Here is a 13,903-nt window from a genome sequence, read left to right as displayed (position 1 = left end):
GGGTCTCCGTGCCGTCAGGTTGGAGCGCTTGTCGTTCCGCAAATGCAAAGAAAAGAAATACTTTTATTTAACCATAGTAATGGAACATGTTTATTTTTAAAGCTTAACAAAATACAAATGTGGGAAACTTACATATTTGACTTGTACACATACCGAGGAACATGCAAGTTTTTTAAAAGTCGCTGAATCTAGTACAGCATAACTTATGTTTAAAATTATGTTATAGCAAAACGTAAAAAATATATATTTATATCATATATTTATATTGTTACATACGGTCGAATTTGTGGACGAGGTACGTAATTTAATTGATGTATAAATAATTATTAGTTAAACTGCCAGCCACCTGAATGGGTTTTGGCTCTTAGATACAGAGGAGCTGCTGCGCGTATGCGGAAGATCAACACTGAACAACAAACTTCGACATCTACGGCTAGAGTAAGCCTTTATGTTCAAAGTTTAACATCGGCGTGCGATTATTTACGTTTTGAATGGGAAAACTGTGAATGTTAAAGAGTCAGTTGTATTCAACAGCTGGCTAGAAATGGCTAGCCAGGACGAGTGTGTACATTTATAAAGACGACTAGCTTGTCGGCTAGCTACAACAATGCTAAAGCAGTCAGAAAGCTGTTCTGCGTGTTCTTTGACATGTCAGCTGTAGGCGGTACGCTGGGGTCGATAGTAACTTTCGTGTGAAACTGAATCAGTGGTAGAGATACGCTAACTTTCGCTGTTGTAGCAGGCTAGCTAGTAGCATTCATAAGCAATTCAGTTGTCCACTTCTGTCGAAGTTAGGCAGGGTTGTAAGCTAATAAATAACAGCAAAAGGGTTGTAAGCTAACACAGAGGCTAAACCAGTGGTTTTTTATTCAAATAATAACTGCATTCTTCAACTCAACAGGCAGGCTTCAGAACTTGTTTACTCGTGTAACTGCTATACCATTATGGAGGAAGAAGAGAGCCCTGTTGATGGCGAGATGAGGACCCCCTTTGCTGCAGAGACCTATGCTGCTGAAGCCATGGCTGCAGACATGGACCCCTGGATTGTTTTTGACTCTAGAAGAACTCCCAGATCCGAGTTTGATGGCTGGTTGGAGAGTAACAGGCCCTCCCAAGTGTCCAGATTTGGAGACGAGGAGGGTGGCGTCAGCCCTGTGGGGTGGATTGCTGTGGTGGGCCCAAACCACTGCCCCAGTGGTGCGGATGTCACAGGACTCCAGGAGAGTTGGGAGAAACTTTTGGCGAGTTCCCGGCCCGTCACCTTCCAGACAGTGAGGGAGCTGGCCCTGAACCATAGAGTACTCTCAGGCAAGTGGCTTATGCACTTGGACACTGGTTTCAAGTTGGACCACGCTTGGGAATGTGTGGCAAGAGCAGCCCTAGATGGCAAGATCTCACTCGTTAAAGTCAGCCCATTTGACCGCAAGGCAGAGGGCAAGCAGGTCATTTGTGCCTATAACCAGAACTTCACTGATGAGAATGAGGTCATGAGGCTGGATTCGGTCATTCGTGCCACAGGGGTCAAATGCCCTCTCTCGTACAAGCCAGATGTGTATACATACCTGGGAATCTATCGGAACAACCGCTGGAATGTTTGCCCCACCATATACGAGAGCAAGTTCGACCTGGAGTGTGTGCCCAGGCGTTCCCACGTCATCAACAAAGTTACCAATCTTGAGGTAACATAAGCCACTCAGACCAAGAGAGGAGTTTTGCTGTAACAGTATGTGAAGAGGTGCGTGATGATCCCAGGAGATGGGTTGGACAGTACAGTCCTCTGACTGCAACTATTTAGAACATCATTGGTTGAACTCCGATCACAAATTCATCCTTTTTTTTTTTTCTAGAAAAAAAAAATCCAAAACACTAAATTTGTCTCTTCTTTTTGTGTTGTAAAATTTTCTGAATGACCTGAAACACTTTCAGATTTTTTTAATTTTGTATTGAAAATATTGTATACAAGAATAGTAGTACTAACAAGATTCTAACAGGCTCGAGTGCCGGGAAGAAGACTAACATCCTTGATTTGTATGCACATTTTCAGAAGATCCACTGAAGTACTCCTTGTTGCCATTTTACATTTGTCTCTTGCGTTCGCCTTTTTTTCCCCCCCTTTGTACTGTATAACAGTTACAGAGTTGCAAAGTAAAATACTCTTTTGAAAATCGTCTTTATATGTTGTGGTATTTATTGCCAAAACAGTGTTTTGTATGTTGACAAAGTCTCATTCCAAAAAAAAAAAAGCACAATTATACTACGATCCACTTTCATAATACACGTAAAAACATAATTACATTTCAGTAAAGCACCTTACTGCAGAGTATAGCAAGTCTGAAACAGCTGAGTTAAAATGCAACCATTACTGATAAAATAAGTGTAGAAAAACTGATTACAGAGCAGTGGAAACTATTACCACAAAAAGCACAATCTCTAGTATAAGCACATATATAGTAATGTTGCTTGTTTGATAAATGTACACCTTCATTTTGTTTCCAAGACATTCAGATAGTTTGTGTTAACCTTCAGAAAACAATGGTGCAATCCAAAGAGATAATTTTTTTTTAAAAACGGACATAATCTGTGTAGACTTACCTCTAGATCTGATTACATATATATGAACCCTTTTGTATAAAGACAAAAAAAGAGACAAAAGCTGCACACTTTTGTGGCCACAGCTACCAAAATTGTTCAAATGACAGTACAAAAACATGCTTAACATGTTCCAAAAATAATCACCACACCGGATACCTTTATCAAAGTACCCATGCTGTCTGTCTTCGTAAAACATTCGCTGGAGAATCTGTCTCCACCATCAATATGTTGACAGTGACCTAAACGTTTAGTCACAGATGCTGGACATGGGTTTCACAGGGCATGAAATCTGATCACCTACATTATGGGTTTTGTAATTTATCAGACAAACTATATGACTGGGCAAGGCGTCAGACTGAATACCATAAAGTCATTGCTGGTATTTTAAGAAGTGTGTCCACAGTGAGCAGTGCTGCTACATTCGGTCTCCTCTGCCTACTTCCTTTTTTGCCTTACAATAATAAAGAAGTTTTAGTCCTGATGGCCACAGGGGAAGATACAATTGGTCTTTGGAAAAATGAAAGAAACTTTAAGTCGGGTGTCCTGACACAAACCCAGCTTGGCTTCCACTGTTAAAAATGGAAATAAGACGGTCCTCATCAGCAGACATCAACTCATCGAAGTCTTCGAGCATTTGGTTGTTATTGGGTCTGCTGTCTGTCATGATTTCGTTCTGGAGCAGATGCACAATGCTGTTGGGGTAATTCATCCAAGTGCTTCCTGGGTTGCTGGCAGGGTCAGAAGTGTTCTGAGATGCTGCACTAGTCTGGGCAGCGGTAGAGGAGCCCGAAGGGCCAGTCGGCTGACATGAAGGATGATTTACGATTTGGGGGTTCAGAAGATCCTCCAAGTCATCCATGTTGAGGCTGTCCAGGTTGACTGGGACCTGGCCTTCAGTGAAGCTAGGGAAATCTGGGATATCGTCATCAACAAGTGGTGGCTCTCCCCGGAACTGAGTGCTCTGGAGGGCGAAGGAGTTGCTTGTCTGTGAAGAGGCCAAGTTTACTTGAGAAGCTGAGGGCTCCTGCTGGGTGATAGTCGAGGAAATGTTGGGGAAGAATTCATGAAGATCTGACAGGTTGACCGTTGAGTAGTCCTGATTGGAAGTGGAAGTGATGGTAGAGGTGGCCGGTGATGGGTTCATTGAAAAGCTAGACACTGGGTTTGCTTTTGGTTGGGAGCCCAGGGCTGTCATCTTCCACTGGTTGGTAGGAGCTGCTGACATGTTGGAGGCTTCTACTTTTGTCTGCTCAGAAAATAGCTGGCCTGGTTGGAAGGGGTATTGGGGATGTGATTTTGCCCCAGTGGGACCAGTGGGCACCACAGCTGCTGCAAACACAAGCAAGTGATTTGAGAACTCACTGCAGAAAATCCTTATCACATATTTCACATACACAAAGTTCACCGCTAATGACTCAACTGCTTTAAGACAGGAAGACGAGGAGATTGAAACTAACACCAATCTAAATTACTGTTTTATTATTTAGAGTATTACTTATTATAAGCGGACATTAACTATCATCAAATTACATTTGCCAGAAATGACAATTTTTGAATGAATCCATTTGTTAGTTGGTGTAAAAGATATCAGGAAGTAAAGTAAAATGTCTTCAAATGAGTTCAAATAAGGAAGGAACATCTGCAACAGACTCACCAGCTTGTGGGTTCAGTAATTGAGGCTTGGCTGTCAGCTTTCTCCTTGATGGGTTTAGGTGCTGTCTATCTTGTGGAGTGGTCACTGAAATGTCAGAAGACGTCTTTATAATACCGTGCTTAACAACAGTGTAACCATTATCCAATTATACTATGCTCAGCTGACAGAAAAAAAAATCTTATTAACCTACCACTAGATAGCAAGGGCCCTAGCTTCAGGTTCTGGAACATATCTCCTGTCCGCTTTCTCTTCTCACTCAGCCTGTATTCATCTGCCAGGGTGGAAATGATAAAGAAGTTAAATTTGAGAAAAGTTGCACATATTCAGCACATTTTCTGCATATAATATATTTTACCTGGATCTGACGGCAGGTACTGGAAGTCCATTGGCTCACTGACTTCTCGGTCAGAGGGCCGCCGGAGTTGCATCTTGACTCTCACTGGCTCAGTGAGGTTAGTGTCACGGTAGGGCGGAGTGCGAAACACAATGGCCACCTGCCTGTGGACATCAGCTTGGGAGAAAGTGCCCTTCCCCTCCCAAGAGTCTTGGAAGAAACGCACCTCAATGTCCTCTGCAGGGAAACAGAAAATGGCAAATGTAACAACATACTGCAGCTGGTGAAGAACTCAAAAAGAATAATCAGATAATCGGGCACTAACTCGCCGGCTTCGGTGCAAAAGCAGCTCTGATGTTTTTGATTAACAGAGAAAAGACCCCGGGGGTGTTACATCACATTTGCTGCTACGCAACACTCAAGTCTAACAACAACTCAGAAGGCTCGCAGCCAGCTTCAGTTGTTAAACTTCAACCAAAAGGGTTTAATGTTCAAAGCAGATATGTGACAGCGCCGCTCGTTGTGAAAGTAGCTGTGTGACAGGCTCCCAGAGACAGCAGGACCGAGAGATGAACTAGTACAAAATTCAGCCTTCTCACGATCTTTTTTCGCAATGATGCAATTTGTATCCAGTTTAAGATGTATCAAATGATACTCAGGGGAGCACCCACATCCAAATTACAAAGCATATATGTGTGCCATGATCAAACAGCAGCAGATAAGTGAGGGACGAAAAAAAAGGCTTGTATAATGAGCATAAAGTGATCACTTTAAAAGAAACTGTTGTACAGAAATGAAAAGAACTGGAAAAGAATGAGAAGAAGAAGAAAGCTTTAACTCAGCACAAAAACAGATTAGGTGACTGCTTTGCATTGTGTTACACACAGCAGCTTCCATGAGATGCAATGAAATCCCACACGTGGAACAAAGGCACAGTCTGAACCCAGAGGTTTCTGAAGTGCATACGTGATGCTTCAGTCAACATTTTTTTTTAAATTTCCATCATCACCTACAGCAGTTTCCTAGCAGCTAACATTAGCACTCCCTTGGAGTCATCTTTGTGTCCACCTAAATCAAGTCCTTGTCACTACTTTTCTCTCATTGCTGCTGAGACCTGCTGCCTGCTGAAAACAACCTCAGTGAGTTCAAAGTTTGCAGACAGGAAAAACCAACACACAATAAAATAATTCCTCTGATCATTTTTGGAGACTGTATTCTAGTGGGGAGGTAGAGCATACAGCCCGATCCGGCGGGGCGGTGTGGGAAGCCAGATCGAGCGCCCCCTTCTGGCTCTCCTCTCTGCACTCTCCTATCTTGTCTCTTTTGTCTTACTTCTCTCTATCACCTTTTCTATCCCTTTGAAGAAGAATCCAAGGTCCACTACTGATAATGTGTCCCAAATCTTAATATGATCATTTAGATCAGATCTCTAATCCCCCCAAAAATGTCAGATTAGCCTGGGTAAAACACCAAAGGTTTCTGGGCTGCCTTTCCTCATAACAGCCATCCCTCAAGCTTCTCGCCATTTAACGCAATGCATTATCAGGGACTACAACATCTAGTCCTTTTACTGAATTAGCAAGTTACACCTTTCCCATTTAAGACAGTCGTTTGATGAATTATTAAAGTGTAACTGTAGTGTATTATAGTGCAATATCATGATTAATGTGGCTTTAAAGTCTATTAATGGGAAGCAGTGACTAGCAAATAGAATGATCTGGGATATAGCACTACATGCTATATTACAATATTAAATCAATAAATAAATAACATAACAACAGCTGGTCGAGTTGCTGGTGTTACTTTCATTATGAGAAAAGTGCTTCATCAATTGACTTTCAAGACCGAGCCGTTATTTATCTTTCCTTGTCTACAGTTGGCCCAGACAAATTTCAGTTTTCCATATCTGTCTGACATTAGCCAACATTAATTAGCAGTCAGTGTGCAGTCATTCAAGAATATTCTCATTGACTGTACAATGGGCAGTGTTGTTGACTGCGCTGTCTAACATCTATAAGCTTAATGTTCACTACATGTTTGCTTAGAATATCTAAGTCACAGCATGCCAAAGAAGACGTAGGAGTAACACACATGGTCAAAGAGACTAGTAAATCTTTTTATTACAGGTGACCTGTATTATAATGTTCAAACAATTTCTGTGTTTATTGCTTGAGGCTTCGAGTATAGATATATCAGTATTGGCATATTTGACCTACGTATGTTCATTAAGTGGCAGCTTTGTTGGCTCTGGCATCAGCTAGCAGCCTATTCTGTATCTGAACAACAACAAAAATGATATCACTGTGTAAACTCACTGCTCTGGACAAACACAATCGTGTTATTCCTTAGTTGTTTCTCTGAAGTGGAATCTGTCAGATAATTTGGCAACAGGAAAGGCAGTGGTAGAAGTAAAACTTCCAGATAAAAAAAGCCTTTTTAAAAACCATTTTAGGGGAATGAGGGTAAAGCTGATTTAGTTCATCTGGAAAGAACAGATTTTTTCAGTGTGACCAGTCGAGAAGTTTTGTTAAGAAATACAGAACATTTTATTTGAATAACAGATCCTGAGGTTGACTGTAAGAAGACACAGTCTTGCTCTACTTAAGGTTGGCTAACCACGTATGTCCAGTAAAAAAGTGGACTTGCTGTAACTTAAAGGGGAAATGAGCACTGAAAGCCTCAGTACGTCTCTCTAACACGTGTTTGTAAGTTGCATTATGATATAGGACGGGTCAGTTTAGTGTGTAATGCCAGGTAGTCTGCATTTTCTTTTTAACTTTTTTAATATATCCATTACATGCATAATTAGCACATCTGCTGTTTTGAAGAAGGAAACTAAGCCATGACAGCTGCTGTAAAAAATGGAAACCCAGTCACCTCATATAGTATATTTTATTAAGTGAGTCACTCTTCTATTTTGAGACCACTTGCTTCTAACTTCTTCTCTTCTCACACAATCTTCTGTGGGTGTAAAGGACTTACACCATTTCCGCTCTACGTGTATTGCAAGTTTTACATCTGCTTACTCAGTCCTGAGTTCTATTTATGGATTATTCAGTCTGAAAGTGTAGGTTTAGTTGTGCTGTGTGCCGCTGTGCTCTTTCGGTATCTGTACAGTAACACTGTACCTTTTTGCACTTTGTCACACAGCAGAAAGATTTCATCCCCTCCTTTGCAGCTTCCAGAGTTGCGGTTGACTCTGCAGATCTTTAGCTCTGCTGTGTTTGGAGCCCCTGCAAGACAGAACAAAAGCCTTTATGTGCCCATGAACACGATAGTAGTGCAACACTTAAATATCACACAAATGCTAAACGCACAGTGAGGCCCGCTCTGGCTGGCACTTCGATACTTGGGTGGCTAACGTCTCCGTTTTATTTGGCTTACTTTGTCTACTTTTTTTGTTTGTTTGTTTTTTGAAACACAGACAATTGACATTTTTCGAAAGTGAAATTAAACTTTTTCAGCTGTTTGGAGAAACACAGATGTATGTGTTTGATCCACAAGTGAGTCTGTGGTGATGTCTATTTCTTGTAAATACCTTCAAACTGAGAGGAAACATTAATTTGCAAAGAGGAACAGAGAATCACTGAGGGCATGGAAGGCTGCAGGACATTTGGAAGTTTTATAGTCGTGATTATACGTGTGAACGTGCTGGTACAGAGAGCTCAGACTGATACTCGTCTCTCTACAATGGTACAGTACTTACTATAAGCACCTCTTACCTTATATTAACATATAAGAAATATCTATATCAGCTAATTTGGTGCATATGCATTTCTGTTCACGTGTGCTGTGTTCAACTCACTGTTGTCATAGATGGGCTGTGATACCACAGGCTCCAGAGGATAGAGCTCCCCTGTAGAGAGAGTGATGGAGGCCTGGAAGCAAAGCCGGACTGAATTTAGGTCAAACTCTTCCTCCCACACCTTAGCCTCAGGAACTGCATCCAAGAAAGAGAAGGAAAAGGGCGTGGTACGCAACACACAATAAAACACTCAAGCAAACCACTGCATCCTGTCGTACTACTTTTCAGCACACAGCCACCACCCGCTATCGTCTCAGTAACAAACATGAAGTAGAATTTGCTTAGTGTTGTTGATAAGAGTTGACCATACAGAAGTTAACGCATAGCTGTTGCATGAGAAGAAGTCAGTAATCCAAATTAAGCACATGATTACAATTATCCTCCAAAATGATGTTATCATATCCTTTAAGGACAAAGGTAGTTAACATAAACAATCACTAAAATCTGTGGTGGAGACTCATCTCTAACTATGGCCACTTACTGTTAAAGGGGTTATTGTTTGTCTGCAGTCTACAAGTGATGGCCTCATTTACATCCTTCTTCTTCACACATTGTATACCCAGGTTCTGAAAACTGAAAAGACAAAAAACAAAACAACTTTTTAGACATCTAGCAACACAGTTCATGCAATCATCTTTTGACCCAGTTTACTTTTTTGGTTAACGAAATAGTAGGCATTGCACTGCTACTTCCTGAAGTATTTGCTGTTCTTGACTTCTACCCCATATCTACCCTTATTCTGGCTGCACTATAATGACTGTGTTTGAACTGCTTGTGTCCAGTACCTGCATTATACCTGCATTATAACCTAACCTAATTATTATTATTATTTTTTTATTATTATTATTGTTGTTGTTAGTCACAGTCAAATATAGTTTAACAATTAAAAGCTTGTTAGCATACAGATTTTTTTATGTACTTTTCTGGGTTATTTAACATGATGTTTCATTAATTTAGACTCCAGGGAGACTATAATTAGAAATAACAGTGTAACGGTTTCCCTTTTATAACTCGTGTGGTGATCTAGAGCAATGATCAGGATATAAACTGTTCAGTGTGAAAAACAATTGCCTAACATAAGCACGTGCAGTTGCTCATGTTGAATCACAGTGCACACATCTGTCTGCAGTACAAGCTGATTTGTTTGACTTTTGTCACTGTTTCAATGAAGACAGAAAAAAACTGTCATGTCTTGCCAGGTATATGGGTTCAGTAGGTTTCAACATATCTTATCAGTCAGTATTTCCACTTCAGAACCAAATTGGGAATGATTTGGGGTTTTTTTCCAACTTGTGGAAATTTTGTTCTGGTTGTAATACAGAGGAAATGTTAACTCTTTTGTGCTAAAAAAAAGTATTCTGTTAAATTTTTGCTCATCTAGACACCAAGCAAGGTGACAGTACACACGTCATTTTCCAGAACCGATCAAGGGCTAATCTAGGTCAGTCACTGCAAAACTTCACTTTGCATTAGCCTGAAACTGTAGTTTTCCTCGAGACACCGTAGCGCTCTGTATTGCTTTTTTTCCTTTAGGTTTCTCTGAAGTGTCTAATTTTATCTTTACATACAAACTAGTCCTACCTGTGTATCCGTCTCTCCTGCAGGTCAGCCTCATAGTAGCCGTGTTTGCAGTCTTTTCCAACCAGCTCATGAGGATGAGGCTTGTAGGGTGAGTTCTTTGTCACCAATGAGATGCGAACACGCAGGGGGCCGCTGTAGTTGTGCACCTGTCCATAAAAAAACAGAGTTTTACTGATAGAAGGTTCAGCCATAAGGGCACTTGCATTGTCTGCAGCTAAAACAAACTCACTGCATGCAACTTGCAGAGAAGAATTACAGGTTCTGATACACAAACGTTCGTCTGATGACTTACTGGTGGTGCTGTTCATTTTAGGGTCTATGACTAAGTTGTTTGCAATGCTTCACCCCTTTAATTCAAGTTAACGAACTGGACATCTCAACTATGTTTATAGTACTGATGCCTTCTAGGACATTTTTAATATAAGTTATCTGCACTAACTGCCTGTCAGACAGGTCCATTCTTCAGTTTGGGTTTATGACTTTGTACTAACAGATGTACCTTGCAAACCAAGCTTGTTAGCGTTAGCTGATAACATCCATTCTTTCATAGTCCAGAATTAATTTTGCCGATATTGTAGGAAAAAATGTATTCTTCTGGAAATTACGTTTTCAATTGAAATGATCAACACAAATATATATATGATATTATATAATATATAATATAATATTGGATTTCTTTCTTGCATCATCCATCACGCATACACAGTCTGTGTTCCTAACATTCAACAGGAAAAACAGATGTTTCAGCTGCAGAAAGCATTTTTTCAGCACTGACCTTCTCCACCATAAATGTACAGTTGACGTACATGAGTCACTGTGGAAACAGTTGCTGTGGTTGCATGCACCCGTTTTACCTAAATCTTCACCAATGTGTATATTATCTGTAATGTAAATGATATTTAATGAATCGTCGCTAAAACGCATCAGTAAGTTGTGCCAACTCACCTTGATTGCTGGGTGCGTCTTAGTGGTGTCATTGCTTTTTTCTCCGGGAATGCTGCCAGCAGACCGTCCCTCACACTTGTACCTAAATCTCATCCCCCTTTGCTTTGGCTGCTCGATAATCTCTATGTAGGGAGCTGTTGAGGAAAGCAAAGGCATTGTGTCATTGTGAAATACTGCTTTACTTGTGTCAGTGTGTCAACACAGACAGCCTCATCGATCGTCACTACACCCGAGGGTAGAAATGTTTACTCATGAAATCACTGCAGAGAACATCAGTAATTCTTTTTAAAAAGGAAAGTGTGCTTACCCTGGTTGAGCGGGGTAAGGCTCCATCCATATCCAGCTGTGGTGAACAGAAACAAGAAAGGAATTTAACCAACTTATTGAGGAAAAACTGCAGGTTTTCCATCTACGACTTCCACGAGGAAGCACGCAGTGGTGGTGGAGATGACAAAAATAACAGAAAACAGATTTGTTGCATATTTGAGGTTTAGTCAGAGTTTGTCATTTGTGGTGAGGTCAGGGTGGAATTCTACAGGAGAGTGCAGCGTCCAACGGGGTCGAAGGATGCCGAGATACAAGGGCCTCCCAGCTAAATATAATCTCTGGTTGTCATAAACCACTTGCCTGCAAAGCTACCGAGAAGGAGACGAAGTGCAGAAAAAGGCAAACAATGACAGGCAGGGCTTTTAATATTGGTGTCAGGTTACCAGCTTTGTTGCTGGAAGCCTTTAGTGCAGGGTGCACTCCAGTTTCAGGCAGTAAGTAAGGTGTAACACTGGGTGAGTCGATCAAAGCTCCACCCATCAGCAGGCAGGAAAGGTTCAGCTCAAAAGCTTGAGTAGAGTCCTTTCCATGCTGTAACATGTTCGCTTTCTAGCCTTAGCTCAAAGACATTATTCTTGCTTTTTCTGATCATACCTAAAATGCCAGAATAATACTGAATGAAGAGGCTGTGCAAAGCCCCAAAGTGAAGACTAAAAATAACAAACAAACAAACAAACAAAAGTTGTTGTTTGTTAAAATAAAAGGATGACATGAGTCTGTAATGACTGCATTTTGACCACTTATGTGAAAGACAGTCTTTTCTACTTACTGAGTCTGGATGATGTGAAAGTGAAAGCACATACCCACAATGACCGAAAGATCATTAATGACTGAATTAAGAGCATCACAGCTGAGGCCTTCGATACTGTTGCTAGAATCACTTTCAATTTTACTGACCGAACAAAGGGACATACTTTTATGATGCTCAGTCAGATGTTGGCTGTTTGTCGTGCCAATATCGACAACCAAGACAGAGATAAGTGACACTTATCAACAAACATAATCTATTTTAAGGTTTATAACATTTGCATAAAGTGTGGCTGCACTCTAAACATAGGAAGTCAACAGAACTCCATTATAAAATCTCGTTTGTTTATGGTTTAGCCTAAAGGCAAAGGTATATATGGAATAAAATAGAAACGGAGGCGGCTGTGAAATCTTCACAGTATCTGCATACACGTGTTCTCCTGAACACAGAGCTTATTACCACAATTTCCTATCGGAACCGTTTTTGTCAATTAAAGCCGGAGTGGGCGGTTGCTAAACGCGTCGACCAATTAAATACGACTTTTTTTTTTATTGAAAAGAACGTTATACGGTGATTTTAACCAGGCCGAATTTAAAATACACTATTCACTGTTACTGACAAGCTTTTGAGTGCGTGATTCACAAAGAATATTTCCACTTACATACAGAAAAACATTAAATGGCGAGAGTTCTGAACGAAGTTTCAGTGGCTAGAAGGAAATCTCTCAAGTGGACAAACCCCACAGGCCTCTTGGCAGCGCGAGACTTGTTTGGTTCGCTCCGCTCGTGCCAGTTGAGTTGTCCACAAGCTGAGAAATTCATTCAGTTAAACATCAAGTTTCTCTCGGCTATTTCACATGTATACGATAAACCAAAGTTAAGTCAAACTTCTGTCTGTACGTTAGCTTACTATTCGGGAACAGACTCCTCCTGTTGGCGCAAAACCCAATGATAGCGGGGCTTTCCCTTGTGCGCAAAACAACTCCCTGTACAGTTTCGCCTCCCGTGTCTGAGATGAGTAAATAAAAGCAGCTCCACTTACGGTCCATGGCTGTGTCCAAGTCCAGCTCACGCTCCTCGATATCCCCCGCTGTTTCTCAATAATTTGTATCTTATTTTAAGCCAAAAAAGAGCAGGAAACACGGCACTACAGACTCCACGAAGTTCTTGACAGAGCCGCTCTGTCGCCTCCTTCGCTCCACCTACGTCTGTGTACGAGAGTGTACAGTTAGTAAAGCCACAGACATAGTTACGTTCGTGCTCACGGGTTTTCCGGTAAGGAACATCTATTTGGGAAGCGATGTGCTGCAACTTTGTTGTGCAACACGCCTCTCGCCAAGTTGCAGCAACTGCACAGTACGTGCTTTATTCTCTTCATTGTTTGATTTTTTTTTTTTATTTGATTTGATTTTTATTGATTAGCATTCAAATATCTCAGTGAAAACAGAACAAAGATCTACCACAAAGCAAGAAAGCATGAGACAAGGCTAATCAAAATGTATTGGCTGAAGCATTTGCTTATTACGCCAACCCTTTTAACAAAAGATCTTTTTGCATGCAGCTCCTGTGCACAGGGCTCGAAGCAAATAATAAAACAAAGCAAAAACAAAACAAACAAACAAGAAAAAAAAAACTTTCCACCTTAGATAAGTAACTACATCAAAGCAAAAGAATCAAGAGGGGGTTTTTTTGGTTGTTTTTTTTTTGCTCTTTTCATTCTTGATTTATATATTTTTCTAATACTCTATTTTTAAACATATTTTTAAACAAGGAAAATGAACTACACCTTTTTAAATCACTGTCATAACTATTCCACAGGTTAACTCCTCTAATAGAAACACATCTCTGCTTTATTTTTGTCCTCATCTTGTTTTTGTTTTTTTAAAGAAATCTGTTCCCCTTAAGTCATTGTGATGTC

The 13,903-nt window shown here is 40.6% G+C and overlaps 2 protein-coding genes across 4 annotated transcripts; one reads left to right on the top strand and one right to left on the bottom strand.

Annotated features, from left to right (window-relative positions):
• The first annotated feature begins 38 nt into the window (after positions 1-38).
• Positions 39-2,131, top strand: cUnh11orf68 (chromosome Un C11orf68 homolog). Of its 2 annotated transcripts, XM_080901582.1 has the most exons (3): positions 39-295; positions 369-438; positions 902-2,131. In XM_080901582.1, exon 3 carries the CDS (start codon positions 945-947, stop codon positions 1,686-1,688), a length of 744 nt encoding a protein of 247 aa, XP_080757708.1. In that variant the 5' UTR covers positions 39-295; positions 369-438; positions 902-944; the 3' UTR covers positions 1,689-2,131. The 2 variants fall into 2 exon arrangements, with proteins under 2 accessions (XP_080757708.1, XP_080757707.1); XM_080901581.1 differs by having other exon boundaries at positions 39-438; positions 902-2,130.
• A 58-nt stretch (positions 2,132-2,189) lies between these two features.
• rela (v-rel avian reticuloendotheliosis viral oncogene homolog A) lies at positions 2,190-13,198 on the bottom strand. 2 transcript variants are annotated; one of them, XM_080901555.1, is made up of 11 exons: positions 13,028-13,198; positions 11,219-11,254; positions 10,912-11,045; positions 9,967-10,112; positions 8,867-8,958; positions 8,386-8,520; positions 7,709-7,813; positions 4,602-4,817; positions 4,437-4,517; positions 4,247-4,330; positions 2,190-3,918 (listed from the first exon to the last, which is right to left on the bottom strand). In XM_080901555.1, exons 1-11 carry the CDS (start codon positions 13,032-13,034, stop codon positions 3,122-3,124), a joined length of 1,833 nt encoding a protein of 610 aa, XP_080757681.1. In that variant the 5' UTR covers positions 13,035-13,198; the 3' UTR covers positions 2,190-3,121. The 2 variants fall into 2 exon arrangements, with proteins under 2 accessions (XP_080757681.1, XP_080757680.1); XM_080901554.1 differs by having other exon boundaries at positions 2,193-3,921.
• Between the last annotated feature and the right edge of the window lie 705 nt (positions 13,199-13,903).

This window comes from Rhamphochromis sp. 'chilingali' (assembly GCF_963969265.1).
Source record: "Rhamphochromis sp. 'chilingali' genome assembly, chromosome: 1".
Classification (NCBI taxonomy): Eukaryota; Metazoa; Chordata; class Actinopteri; order Cichliformes; family Cichlidae; genus Rhamphochromis; species Rhamphochromis sp. 'chilingali'.
The sequence above is the reverse complement of the archived record's forward strand: the minus strand, read 5'-3'. Positions and strand labels throughout refer to the sequence as shown.